The 14695-nt window shown below is 38.0% G+C and overlaps 1 protein-coding gene across 5 annotated transcripts in view; it reads left to right on the top strand.

The window, feature by feature from the left end:
• Positions 1–552: 552 nt before the first annotated feature.
• Positions 553–14695, top strand: part of CCNC (cyclin C) — a 28519-nt gene continuing 14376 nt past the window's right edge. Inside the window, exons 1-5 of one of the 5 annotated variants that reach the window (XM_049654054.1) lie at positions 553–845; positions 7821–7927; positions 9058–9142; positions 9525–9594; positions 13436–13487. In XM_049654054.1, coding sequence (XP_049510011.1) covers positions 814–845; positions 7821–7927; positions 9058–9142; positions 9525–9594; positions 13436–13487 — 346 coding nt within the window. In that variant the 5' untranslated portion in view covers positions 553–813. Of the gene's footprint in view, positions 846–7820; positions 7928–8081; positions 8273–9057; positions 9143–9524; positions 9595–13435; positions 13488–14695 lie in introns of those variants that run through there. The other 4 variants (XM_049654053.1, XM_049654051.1, XM_049654052.1 and 1 more) reach the window with 4 other exon arrangements.

The raw sequence follows: 14695 nt of genomic DNA, 5'->3' as shown, positions 1-14695 counted from the left end.
TTTTGGGCTGTATGTTTCTATTTGGTACATATATATGAATACACCACATGTATATATATAATAAAGGAAAAATGTTTTTCACTGTTCTGCAAAACTGGTAGTCTCTGGCTTTGAAAAGCACTGCTGCTCCAGAAGTTTGCAATCCAGTCCAAAAGGACTCCATTAAGAACGTATTCGGCTTAATGCCATTAAATTTTGGTGGGTCCTTGAGGATAATCTTTATTTTTATTTATTTATTTATTATTTATTATTTATTTCTTGAGGACAAAATAATCTTTATTCCTCTTTCCAACAGCAGGTCAAAGAACTGAAGTCAGGAAATCTTATATCTTAATTAAGTGCCATCGTGGAGGCCTGTAAAATGAAATAACAAAATCCCAAACCAGCCTACTTGCCCTCTCTAATCCCCGCTCAGTGAATGGAAGTTGCTCAGAGAAAACAGCTCGCGGGTTCCAGGCCGGAACTGGTAGAAAGCTCTCGCGAGAGCCTTCCGACCGCCGCGAGTCTTCTGTGAGCACCAGTTCCCGCCCCTTCTGCGCCCACAGGCCGTCTCCTCCCCACAGGCTTCATCCGCTACGGCTACGGCGGGGCGAGCCGGAACTTTTATCCATAGGAACGGGTTTACAGTGTAGAGTGTTGCCGGCCGGCCTCAAGGAGATTAGAGTGCCATCCTCTTCCTCTCACCGTAGCCGCCGCGGAGCGGTGCCGAGCCGATCAGATCCAGGAGCGCAGTTACCGGGCGGGCTGGGTCTATGGTCTCTCCGCGGGCCGCTCCGCCGGCTGGTGCTTTTTTTTCAGGGCAAGCTGTGTTCCATGGCAGGGAACTTTTGGCAGAGCTCCCATTAGTAAGTGATCTTCCGTCTTCTCGCCCGGGGCTTCTTCTTGGGAGTCGGTGAGGACCGGGCCTGCGACTCCCCTTGGCCTGGATCCCGGCCCCTGTCCCGAGCGCCGTGGGGTCTCCCGGGAGGCGGCAGCGGCTGGAAGCGGGACGCGCTTTTTCTCTGGCGACTCCCGTCTCCCCGCCCCCTGGCAGCATTTGGTTGGGGGGCGGTGGTCTGTGAGTGGGAAAGGGCGGGGGCTAAGGAGGTTCGGTCTCAGAGGAAGGAAGGAGTGTAACTTCGGATTCTTGGATAAACTAGGCCTGGAAGAGGGGCGGGTTGGGATGGGATAGGGACAGGTATGGGAAGTGTGGCATAGTTCGGGACTGTGAGGCGGGCTCTTCAGGACAGTTATGGTTCGCTTTTGCCTGGACTCTCTTCGGGGAATCGGCATTGTAGTCTTTTGTCATTCACCTTCTGTCTTGAGTGGATTTAATATTCTGTGGAGAGAGTCAGGCTTGTTTCTGCTCTCTAACCAGTTCCTGCCATTACCTTATGCCTAGATGGAGTTGTATGTTGGTGAGGTGTAGGGCAGGTGCTCTCAAGATGTATCCATTAGTCTGTGCCTTATATTTTGTTGTAAACACGTATTTCCCAGTGACTGCTGATTTCTTTAACATATTTCATGAATTCGGTTTTGTTTTTGCTAGTGACCATGGAAGAACTAGAGTAATATTAGAAATATTTTCCCCTAAATACATTTAAGTAGGCAGAAAGGTGAGTGATGGGACTAATTGATTAGGTTTTCCACTGTACGGTTGAAAGATGAACAGAAGCTGGTGCTATTATATTTTAGTGTGTGTGTGTGTGTGTGTGTGTGTGTATATATATAAATGCTAAGAGAGCATTAGTAATTGTAATTTAAATTTTGATTCTGTGAAAAAAGATGAATTCCTATTCATTCTTTTTTTAGTCCTTTTTGCGAAAACAAAAATGGTTTTGGAAACCTTTTTTCAGGAAAGCAGGTTATCCTCTTGCTATGAAGTGATTCTGTGGAGATGAAATTGTGGAAGCTCTACCTCTGATCATATTTGTATTTTGCAGTTTTGCTCACTGCCATATTTGCTTGGGCAAAATTAAAATACAGAAAATTTAATTAGTGGAGAAGAGTAGTATTTTGATAAACTTTGAAAGAAAGTGAGAGAGAATTAACAGGGAGCTAGCTGTTGATTATCAAAAGCTACAGTCATTTTTCTCAACTAAAAAAAAAAAGATCTGCCCACCTTTTTTAAAAAAATATTTATTTAGTTTTTTGAGAGAGATAGAGCTCAAGAGGGGGAGGGGCCGAGAGAGAGGGAGACAGAATCTGAAGTAGGCTCCAGGCTTGGAGCTGTCAGCACAGAGCTTGATGCGGGGCTCGAACTCCTGAACCCCAAGATCATCACCTGAGCCAAAGTCAGAGGCTTAACAGACTGAGCCACCCAGGCACCCCTGCCCACCTTTTGATAAGTGTTAATTATGCTTTCACTTATTGTTGGCATAATGACATTTAGGGGGTAGGATCTATAACAATTGTTTCTTCACTTTTGAAATATAAAATTGTTAAAATGTTAAGTGTGCTTTTTTGGAAATGTCCTTGTCTCCCAATTCAAGTAGTCCTGCTTGAATTGGGAAAGAGCTACTCAGATCTCTTGAGAATTATGAAGTGCCTCGTCTGCAAAAGGTTACAATTAAGAAAGACAAGGCAATCAATTCTGGAAACAAAAAGATTACAAAAACCATTGTTTTAGGTGATTTTTTGAAGACGAACATCTTAACATTTCTAAAATGAGCATGGCAATTTTTTTTTCTTAGTAGCACATGAAATATGGTGAGTCATATGAACAATGTAATCTTACGTTTTATGAAAGTTGGTATTATAAGTGTTCTTGGTTTATCCTCCGTACTATGTGCTGTGAAGAAAACTTAAGATATTTGATTGTGAAGATTATCTTTCTAAAAACACTGTGAGGATGAAATTAATGATACTAGAACAGGATGAATCACAGTATTTTCTAGGAAGTTGAACACAACACATTCTTTGACCTTACTGCATTAAAAGGAGAATGGCATTGGGGCGCCTGGGTGGCACAGTCGGTTAAGCGGCCGACTTCAGCTCAGGTCACGATCTCGCGGTCCGTGAGTTCGAGCCCCGCGTCGGGCTCTGGGCTGACGGCTCCGAGCCTGGAGCCTGCTTCGGATTCTGTGTCTCCCTCTCTCTCTGCCCCTCCCCCGTTCATGCTCTGCCTCTGTCTCAAAAATAAACGTTAAAAAAAATTAAAAAAAGGAGAATGGCACTAAATATTAGCTGGTTGACTGAATGAATTAATGAACAGATAACAGAAATACAAAAGTACAAAATCAATTCTGGATGTTATTGTATCAGAGGAAACTGAAAATACAGTTACATAATATCAAGGAAATAACTTAATGAGATCAATATATGTCCATACTTTTGGGATGTAGCCAAAGTCAAAGTTATAAACTAACATCCTGAAAAACTGAGAAAGAATAAAAATAAATCAAAATATTCTACTTAAGAATATTAAAAAGGAAACAGTGAAATAAATCCGAGGGGAAAAAAGGAAAGACTTAAAGGTAATACCGATATTAACATTTTATTTTTTTTATATTTATTTAATTTTGAGAGAGAGCGCACAGGGGAGTGGCAGAGAGAGAAGGAGACAGAGGATCCCAAGCATGCTCTGTGCTGACAGCAGTGAACCTGATGCGAGGCTCAAACCCACAAACTGCTAGATCATGACCTGAACCAAAGTCAGATGCTTAGCCAACTGAGCCGTCCAGACGCCCCCGATATTAACATCTTGAAAGGAAAAAAGTAGTCAGAAATTATAAGAGTTGGTTCCTTAGAAGGGAAAATCAAAACAGTAGACTAAACTGCTACTAGTTGAAGCAAGGAAAAAAGATATGATACAAAAATACAAAATTAGGAATGAGAAAAGTAAATAAATCCAGATGTACCTTTGGGTTATCTCCATGGGAATAAGTTTGAAAGCCAAAACAAATTAAGAAAGTTACCAGAGAGCTACTCCTTAAAAAATGCTCCAGGCCCACGTTATTTCGTGGGTAAATGTTTTCCCATTTTCAAGAAGATCTGCTATTGAAATTATTCCAGTTCACACAGAAAGCTTTCCAGTTCTTTTTATGTGAAGTTACAATAACACTGATAAAATCTAGCAAAGGTAGCATTAAAAACAGTCTGACTTTTGAATATCGATGCAAACATCATAAAGTATTCCCAAGTAGAGTCTAACATTACATTAGAAATATAAAAAATGATAATGATTTTACTACAGAAATATAGTCAACATTTGGAAATCTGTTAATAAACAGTGAAAACGTCAAGACCGCTTTTAAAATTCAACATCTGTTCTTGACCAAAACAAATAGTATGCTTTCTTAACAGGGTAAGAACGTCAAAGCATCAACAAGAGATATTTAATGGTAAAACAGGAAAATTAGGGGGCCTGTTTAACATTGTTCTGAAAATGCTACTCAATGCAGTTAATAGAATGAGATGTAAAAAATGACAAAATTACCAGTATATAGCAATAAAATTTAAGAAAATTCAGTTAATTGAGAAATTATTATAAATAAAGGTCTCATGAGGTAACCAGTTACATAACATAAAAATGGAAAGCTTTCTTTTAAATTTTTTTTTTTTAACGTTTATTTTATTTTTGAGACAGGGAGAGACAGCATGAACAGGGGAGGGTCAGAGAGAGAGGGAGACACAGAATCTGAAACAGGCTCCAGGCTCCGAGCTGTCAGCACAGAGCCTGACACGGGGCTCGAACTCATGGACCATGAGATCATGACCTGAGCCGAAGTCGGAAGCTCAACCGACTGAGCCACCCAGGCGCCCCTGGAAAGCTTTCTTTTAAATAAATGATGGGGGAACGTGGCTCAGTAGGTTGAGCACCCAACTTCAGCTCAGGTCATGATTTCGGGGTTCCTGAGTTCGAGCCCCACATCAGACTCACTGCTGTCAATCTGTCAGCTCTCTGCAGAGAGTTGTCTTCAGATCCTCTGTCCCCCTCTTTCTGCCCCTCCCCTTTGCATTCTCAGAAATAAACATTAAAATAAACATATTTTAAAAATAAATGAGTGATAGAAAAATATAATTACAGTAGCAACAGAAAATATGAAATACACAGGAGTAAACAAACGTACAGGACCTATAGGAAGAAATTTTTAAATTTTGTAGTGGAACAAAGATTTTAATAAATGGAGTTTGAATTCTAACCTTGTAAAAATAGCATTTCTTCCGCTATTGATCTCATTAATGTAAGCCCAAACAATTTTGAATGGATTTCCTTTAAAAGTTCCTTTTGGGACTTGATAACAATGTTTTTAAAAGTTCAGGTCTCAGAATAATAATTGTAATAGAATATCAAGCAATTTTCTGAAGAATAGTAGCAGGGGAGTATTTTCTGTACCAGATTTTAATTGTTTAGTTTTATGTTTTAAAATAGCATGGCATAGGAATAAGAAAAGAAAAAAAGGAAATTACAAAGATGATCCCAAATACAATAATAGAATTATACATCAAGAAATACTTTAGTCAACATTTGAGTAACCATTTGATAAAACATTTAGCTGGATCCCTGTTTTCTACCTTGTACAAAATATATTCCAGGTGGATCACAAATTGAAAGAAAAAAGCCATATTAGAAAATACGGGTGATTTTTTTTTTTTTTTTTTGTAATCATTTTGTGTCAGGGGAGGCCTTTTCATTTGTGACAAACATAAAATCAAAGTAAAATATGGGTTGGTTTTAATAAGTGATCCATATTTCTGTATTACAAATATTAAGAGATCATGCTAAACTTAGGAAATGTTTAGTGTATTTGACAAATGATTTATTATCTATAATATGCAAATTATATGAGAAAAATCTCTAAATTGTGAAAAAGACCATCCCATTAGAAAAATTGTCATATTAGGATTACAATGTACAGGGGCGCCTGGGAGGCTCAGTTGGTTAAGAGTCCAACTCTTGTCTTTGACTCAGATCATGACCTCACAGTTCCTGATTTCAATCCCTGTGTCAAGCTTTGTGCTGGCAGCTTAGAGCCTCCTTGAGATTCTGTCTCCCTGTCTCTCTGCCCCTCCCCTGCTTGATCTCTATCTCCCTTTCAAAATAAATAAAAAATAAACTTAAAAAAAGAAAAGAATTACAGTATACAAAAGAAGAACTATATTTGGCCAATAGGCCCTGGAAAATGTTTAACCTCAGAAGTAAAGTAAAAACAAACAACCCCCCCCCCCCCCCCCCCCCCCCCCCCCCAACAGTAAGATACTACTTTGCCTTTCAGTTCTTTCAGTTGTAAAGTATTTAAAAGCTTGGCAGTAACTCATGGGGGGGGGGGGTAAATATTTTAAGACACCCTCATGTACTTTTTTTATTTTTTAAGATTTTAAGTTTATTTTTTTTGGGGGGGGGGGCAGGGAGAGAAGAAGACCGAGAATTCCAAGCAGGCTCTGTGCCGACATGGGGCTTGAACTCAGGAGTCCTGAGATCCTGACCTAGGCTGAAGTCAGATGATCAGCCAACTGACCCACTCAGGCACCCACCATCGTGTACTTTTCATGGGAATGGAAATTGGTGTCACATATGGACTGCAAACTGCCAATGTATAACAAAGTTATCAGTAAAACTGACCAATTAGTTCTATTTCTAGGAAACTATTTTAAATATTGGCGCGCCTGGGTGGCTCAGTCGGTTAAGCGGCCGACTTTGGCTCAGGTCATGATCTCGCGGTCCGTGAGTTTGAGCCCCGCGTCGAGCTCTGTGCTGACAGCTCAGAGCCTGGAGCCTGTTTCAGATTCTGTGTCTCCCTCTCTCTGACCCTCCCCCATTCATGCTCTGTCTCTCTCTGTATCAGAAATAAATAAACATTAAAAAAAAAAAATTAACTAAATATACAGGGTGAATTACAAAGCTAGTCATTAAAGCATTATTTTTAATAGTGAAAAATTATAACCTATCTGCCTATTAATAGGAATTAATAAATAATAATACATCCATAAAGTTGTGCAGCAATTTAAAAGGATGCTGAATAACAAATCTGTTGACATAAAAAGACTTTCAGTACATACTGAATGACAAAAGCAAGTTGCAGAATAGTTTTATGGGCCGTATCAATTTCATATGTCTGGTTAAAAATAGTAGACTTGACTAGGCAGATGGAGGAGGCTATTAGTGTAATAAATCCTGAAACAGCTTTTAACATGATTGGAATTCATGAAGTAGGGAAATTAAATACTCCAGTTACTCATGAACAACTGAGAAAAGATACTTCAAATCTAAGGTATCATCATTTGGTGTCAAATAACTTGACCATTATTTTATGTATCACTAAGAAAAAATAAATGTACTAGCAGTTAAAAGCCTAAGGCATCACTGACTGTAAGATTTCTTTTGATATCAGAGTCTTAAAACCAATGAAATGTAGTATACGGTAGGGAGAGAACAAGAGAGACTGAGAAAATTAGAGTGGAATTTTTTTCAGAACATATTTACATTCACTAGTGAGATAATTCTCTTTTCTTTAATTAATTTATTTTCAGTGGAGGAGAAAAAGAGAGGCTAGAGATTATGGGAGGGGCAGAGAGAGAGGGGGAGAGAGAGAGAGAATCTCAAGCAGGCTCCGAACTGTCAGCACAGAGCCTGTTTCAGGGTTCACCCACAAACCATGAGCTCATGACCTGAGCCCAAATCAGGAGTCAAATGCTAACCAACTGAGCCACCCAGGTGCCCCAATGAGATAATTCTCAGTGTTGGAATTTCAAGAAATGTGAAAAATACTATCTTCTGAGTTACTTCTTGCACTTCGTATTTCTCAGAATGTTTATAACTTGTTCAATCTTAGAATGTTTTTTTGTGACTTTATTAGTTGATTCTCTGTAGCGTGTTTTAACATCTTTGTTTCTTTTAGTTTGCAATGGATTTTGGATAAACAAGATCTGTTGAAGGAACGCCAGAAGGACTTAAAGTTTCTCTCAGAAGAAGAGTATTGGAAATTACAAATATTTTTTACAAATGGTAAACATTTTTAAAAAATGACTGAAATAGTATAGTTGGTCACTTCTGAATTCAAACTTTTGTATAGTAATTTGTGATGAGTTGTTTTAGTCCATACTTAACATTTCTACTTTTTTTTAATTTAAAAAATTTTTTTTTAATCTTTATTTTTGAGAGACAGAGAGAGAGAGAGACAAGAGTACAAGCAGGGGAGGAACAGAGACAGAAGGAGACACAGAATCTGAAGCAGGCTCCAGGCTCCGAGCTGTCAGCACAGAGCCCGATGTGGGGCCTGAACTCACGAACAGTGAGATCATGACCCAAGCCGAGGTCGGATGCTTAACCCACTGAGCCACCAGGCACCCCGTACTTAACATTTTTATTTATACATGTATTCTTTTTATAACTTATATTCACTTATCTTTCTTTTTAAGTGATCTAAATAAAGTCTTGTGAATCTTACATATCAGAGATACTCAAAACAGTTTGAAAGTGTTCATTGATTGCCCTAAGTCTTTATAATGCATTATTAAGCCCAATTTAGGATTGGCTAAAGCAAATATTTTGGGGATAAATGGAGTCTTTGGATTGAGATCCTATATTGGTTATTCTTATCTTACAAGTTTGCTTTGGAGGGAAGGGGATTTAGAGTCAGAAGATCCTTGCTCTGTCACATGGTAGCTTTGTTACATGATTTTTCTAACCCTCAGTGCACGGTTCTGCAAACCTGTCTCTCTGTTGTTTTAAGGATTCATTATGGACTTTTTAATAAACTTTATAAAGTGGTAGTTATAGTGAGTTTGATAGCTGTTTAATGTTTTCTTTTTATATCCTAAAGATACTATGAAAAGCATTGAGATACCTATCATTCAGAGGGAAATACCTGTCATTTAGCCTTCTTAATGTAAGAATAGTGTTTGCTCTGGGGCAATTTCTATTTTTTATTGTTTTTATGCATACCTATATATTTTTTAACAGATTTCCAAATCCTAGTACTAGTCCAGTGTGATCCAAATAGAGTTTTATAGCATATGTAGGTTTTTCTTTTTGTTAAAAATTAATATAGTCATGATTTAATCACATGGAAGTTATTATTCAATGTCAATATTATGATATCAGAAGATACATTTAAAACTTTATTTTTCTTCTAGTTATTCAAGCATTAGGTGAACATCTTAAATTAAGACAACAAGTTATTGCCACTGCTACAGTCTATTTCAAGAGATTCTATGCCAGGTAGGACTTTTATTTTGGGAATATGTTATACCTATTTGAAACTCTTATGTAATGTTGATGAACCTTAGTGTAACTAAATCATGTGTTTATCGTAGAGTTATCTTCATTTTTTTCCAGTGTGTTTTTTTGTTAATTTTTTAAAAATGTTTGTTTATTTTTGAGAGAGAGAATATGAATGGGGGAGGGGCAGAGAGAGAGGGAATCTGAAGCAGGGTCCAGGCTCTGAGCTGTCAGCACAGAGCCTGAATCAGGGCTCAAACTCATGAACTGTGAGATCATGACCTGAGCTGAAGTCAGACGCTTAACCAACTGAGCCACCCAGGTGCCCCTCCAGTGTGTTTTTATATGAATGACATTTAACTTTATCTTATCATATTTTTAGGTATTCTCTGAAAAGTATAGATCCTGTATTAATGGCTCCTACATGTGTGTTTTTGGCATCCAAAGTAGAGGTATGAAATAGTTTTCTGTTCTTCATCAAAGTATAGTCCATGTGCATTGGTTAATCTGCCATAGGTTGCATATTACCTATATCAAAATAATGGCAAAATACTGAAATTCATACAAAGTCAAAGATACATGACTATTTATTTATTTTTTTTTAAGTTTATTTATTTTTGAGAGAGAGATGGAGAGGGTGAGCAGGGAGGGGCAGAGAGAGAAGGAGAGAGAGAATCCCAAGCAGGCTCTGTGCTGTCAGCACAGAGCCCAATGTGGGGCTTGAACTCACAAACTGAGATCATGACCTGAGACAAAAACCAAGAGTCAGACGCTTAACTGGCTTAACTGAGCCACCCAGGTGCCCCAAGATATACATGTCTTTATATATTCATTTAACAAACACTTATGTAGCACTTACTATATATACCAAGTGCTATTCTAAGTTCTTTTACAACCATAACTGACTTAATCCTCATAACAAACAATGGGGTAGTGTAATATCCTTAATTTATAAATGAGGAAACTGAGGTACATAGAGATTAAGAAATTGGCCTAAGATTGTAGAAGTCATACGCGGGAGAGGTAGTATTTGTTTTTGTTTTTGTTTTTGTTTTTTTTTTTTAACGTTTATTCATTTTTTGAGAGACAGAGCATGAGCAGGAGAGGGGCAGAGAGACAGGGAGACACAGAATCTGAAGCAGGCTCCAGGCTCTGAGCTGTCAGCATAGAGCCCATCGCGGGGCTGAAACTCATGAACTGCGAGATCATGACCTGAGCCGAAGTCAGATGCTCAACTGACTGAGCCACCCAGGCTCCCCAGCCCTGCCAGTATTGAACCCTGGGAGTCTGGCTACTGATTCCGTGCTTTTAATGGCTTTGTTCTGTATCTTCTAAGACATTTACCTTTTGGCACCAAGTAGTAGTCCATACATGCGACAAGCTGGGGACAGCTTCTCTACTATTACCTGAGTTATAGTACCTTCTCCTGTGTCCCTCCTCCATATGCTTCCTTTGTCCTACTGTCTTCCCTCCCTGCCTCCTAATAGTGACTGCCTGCCAAGCCACAGGGAAAGCAGGAGGAAAGGTAAGGATTGTGTGTGGCTCTAGTCATACAGATTCCAGTAAGGAATTGTTAGGGCATTGAGGGTAATTAGGTGAGAGAGAGAGAAGAGAGATGGGAACTTGGAGCTGAAACCAAATCTCTGCTCATTTTATTTACCTTTTCAGTATTTTTGAGACAGCACAGTTAAAATCTGAACAGTACTAGGAGATACCGACTGATTATCATTATAATACATGTGATCTTTAATGTTATGAAACTTTGTATTGTGTTTCTGAGATGTCTTTAGAATCATAACTGTATTCTTGAAAACTGAATGTAATTTAAGCCTTGTAGGTTTATATGCCTTTTGGTACTCATGTTGATTTAGTTTTGTTTTGGTCATTATTTAGGATTATTCAAGATACCTTTCCCAACTATTACCTAAAGTAATGAGAGTTGACACCATTAGAAATAATATTAAGAAAGACCTTCTAGAGGTTTATGGTTTCCTAATTATAAGTGGTAGTTTAAAGAGGCAGAACTAGTCCTGTTGTTATTACTAAATTCTATAATGGAAAAGGAAGTTGTTTTTTTTTATAAACTATTTTTTTTCTTTTTTTAATGTTTATTTATCTTTGAGAGAGAGAGAGAGAGACAGAGTGTGAGCAGGGGAGGGGCAGAGAGAGAGGAAGACACAGAATCTAAAGCAGGCTCCAGGCCCTGAGCTGTCAGCACAAAGCCTGACAGAGGGCTCAAATTCAAGAACTGCGAAATCATGACCTGAGCTGAAGTTGGACACTGAACTGTCCCAGCCACCCAGGCGCCCATAATGTTTATTTATTTTTGAGAGAGAGAGAGCACACAAGTTGGGGAAGGGCAGAGAGGGGGATAGAGGATCCGAAGCTGGCTCTTTGCTGACAACAGTGAGCCCGATGTGGGGCTCAAACTCACAAACTATGAGATCATGACCTGAGCTGAAGTTGGCCGCTCAACTGACTAAACCACCCAGGTGCCCCTGGTGGAAAAGGAAGTGTTTATAAAAAGCCCATATTACGGGGTGGTTTTTCCAAATATCACCATGTAATTTGATGTCTCTGAAGCATAACCAGTCTGGAAAATCTAAGCAAAATCTTTATGAACTTATATTGTAGATTATCGTGGGAATTTTAATTTGTTTTATTTATTAAATATCTTTTGTTATTTGATTTACTATATGAAAGTTTTTACTCTAAGAATTTTGGATGAAGAATTATTCCTTGATCAGGGTACCCGGCTAGCTCAATTGATAGAGTATAGGACTCTTGATCTTGGGGTCATGAGTTCGAGCCCCTAGATTGGGTGTAGAGATTACTTAAAAAAAAAAAAAAGAATTATTCCTGGGAAAAAATGTATCACTTCATATTTGGTTATAGCATTATGTTTTTTAATCTTTAACTGTGACCAGATCTTTCTGTGTTTTGTCCAGTTGTATGGGAATTGTATAGAAATGACTCTTGAGATGTCTCAGGCATTTACTTTTTTTTTTTTTTACTTTTTTTTTTAAACGTTTATTCATTTTTGAGAGACAGAGAGAGACAGAGTATGAGTGGGCAAGGGGCAGAGAGAGGGGGAGACACAGAATCCGAAGCAGGCTCCTAGCTCTGAGCTGTCAGCACAGAGCCCAATGCGGGGGCTCAAACTAATGAACTTCGACATCATGACCTGAGCCGAAGTTGGACGCTCAACCGACTGAGCCACCCAGGCGCCCCTCAGGCATTTACTTTTTAGTTTTCGGTGATTATGGTTTGAGGTTTAAATGCAAATACACACACACATACACACACACACACACACACACACACATACATACCCACCCACCCCTGCCCCAAGATACAGATGTACATTGAAGGTATTTAAATAGACTCCATTTAGTTTACCCCCCCACCCCCCTTTTTAAAGTTTATTTATTTATTTTGACAGAGAGAGTGTGCATGAGTAAGGGAGGGATGGAGAGAGAGAGAATCCCAAGCAGGGCTGGATCTCAGGAACCCCAAGATCATGACTGGAGCCAAAATCAAGTGTTATTGGATGCTTAACTGACTGAGCCACCCAGGCCCCTGGAGTTTAGTTCCCTTCCTTGAATAAGGAACCGATTCTTGATTTTTTTGTTTTGAAATGAAGTGAAGGCTATAGTAATCAGTAATCTTATGAGGTTAATCAAATTAAATGAGACAATATAAGTGGATCACCTCATAAATTTCAGTTCTTTTTACAATGGTGACATATTAAATTCAAAGAGGAAATGGGAACTGATACTAGAAGTATTCTACTACATCATTCTTGTTTTCCTCTTCCAAAAAGAATAATGGTTTCTGTGGTCTTTTGAATTATTTGATGATGTTAAAGTTTATCTTCTTTAGAGATTCAACTGTTTTATTACTAAATAGCATGAAGTACCTGTTTGTTAGTCCGGGTTCAATTGAATAGGAAGCATACTTAATATTTTTCTTGCAATTAAGTGTAGAATCTAAAAAATGTTTTTAGGCACTAATTTGAGTGCAGAAAGCTGGCATTCTTGCTTTAGGGCTTGGTTTCTAATTTGGTACCTCTCAATGATGTTAAGTTACAAAATTATTTAAACATTGGTCTTATTGCAGCAATATTAAGGAAAGGTAATACATTTAGAGATTTAAGTACTTCATGCCTCAAGGTGAACAGACTATAGACATGGGGGAGATACGTGGGAAATACTTTGTTTTTAATATACCCCATATACCCTTAGGTTCATTGGGTTACTATATGCCTGATCTCCTCCACTTTTATTTCTCTAGGAATTTGGAGTAGTCTCAAATACAAGATTGATTTCTGCTGCTACTTCTGTATGTAAGTGAAAAAAGTATATCCTGCTTTAAGGATATACTTCTTTAAAAAAGCTCCATAGAACAAAAATGTTTTTCAGTTTATGAGATTTGTGAGAGATTGGTTGGGTTTGTTAAATCTCCTGCAGTCACATTTATGGCTAGTATATTTGGCTAAAAATAAAGTGAAAATACAAACATTTTAAAAACCATCTACGGTATTATTTCTAAGACATTACTTTTAATACTAAAAATGGGTAGTAACTATTGATCCAAAAACATCAACTCAATGACTCTTTAAATAATAAGGGTTAAGAAAAAAACTTATTTTCCAGTTTTATTATATTTTATTGCTTTGTAATGACTAGCTGTTGTGTCATTCTTGTGGGTGAAGTAAACTCTTTAGTAATTGTAGTGTATGTCTTTGATAGGAATTATTTATTTTCCCTCCATCTTGAAAAACATGGTATAGGAAAAAAAATTCTAACTATAGTAGCCAGCCCCAGTTCTGTCTAAACAGCAGCTATATAACCTTGAGCAAATTGCTTTACCTTTTGGCCTTAGTTCTTTTTCTAAAAAGACGGGGTTTAGCTGCCTCTGAGTCATGACATTAAAGGAAATAACACTGTAGACCAGTGATTTTAAAATATTGTACATAAGGTATTAACATTATGCTGTGCTCCATCTTCATAGGTTAAGCACAAAGACATCACCTAATAAAAGATAATACAGTTTTCTTTCACTTCTGTGCTCTTACACAGAAGAGGCAGAAGGTTTTTTGTGTTTTTAAGTTTGTGAACCAGACTAATTTTCATATTTTTGGGTCATTCCCTTTTTGAGACAAGTGTCATAATCTAATTCAGTCTTTTCAATGTCATATTTTACTCTTTTAAGGGAGAAGAGTAATAATCAATTTTGCATAGAATTTAATATACCAGATATATCACATTGATGGCGATACTGTCAACAGAAAGTAAAATTGAAGGCTTTATTTCTCAACATGAGGATGATGCCAGAATTGTGTGTTAGAAAGGTGAATCTGGTAAAATAATATAAGATGAACTGGAGGAGAATGTGAGCTGAAGTAGTCAGATTTTGAGGTTTTTCACATGCCACAACATGTATGAGCCTTGGGGCACTTGGCTGGCTCAGTAGGTAGAGCATGTGACTCTATCTCAGGGTTATAAGTTCGAGCCCCATATTTGGTGTAGAGATTACTTAAAAATGAAATCT

Source organism: Panthera uncia, assembly GCF_023721935.1.
Source record: "Panthera uncia isolate 11264 chromosome B2 unlocalized genomic scaffold, Puncia_PCG_1.0 HiC_scaffold_24, whole genome shotgun sequence".
Classification (NCBI taxonomy): domain Eukaryota; kingdom Metazoa; phylum Chordata; class Mammalia; order Carnivora; family Felidae; genus Panthera; species Panthera uncia.
The sequence above is the reverse complement of the archived record's forward strand: the minus strand, read 5'-3'. Positions and strand labels throughout refer to the sequence as shown.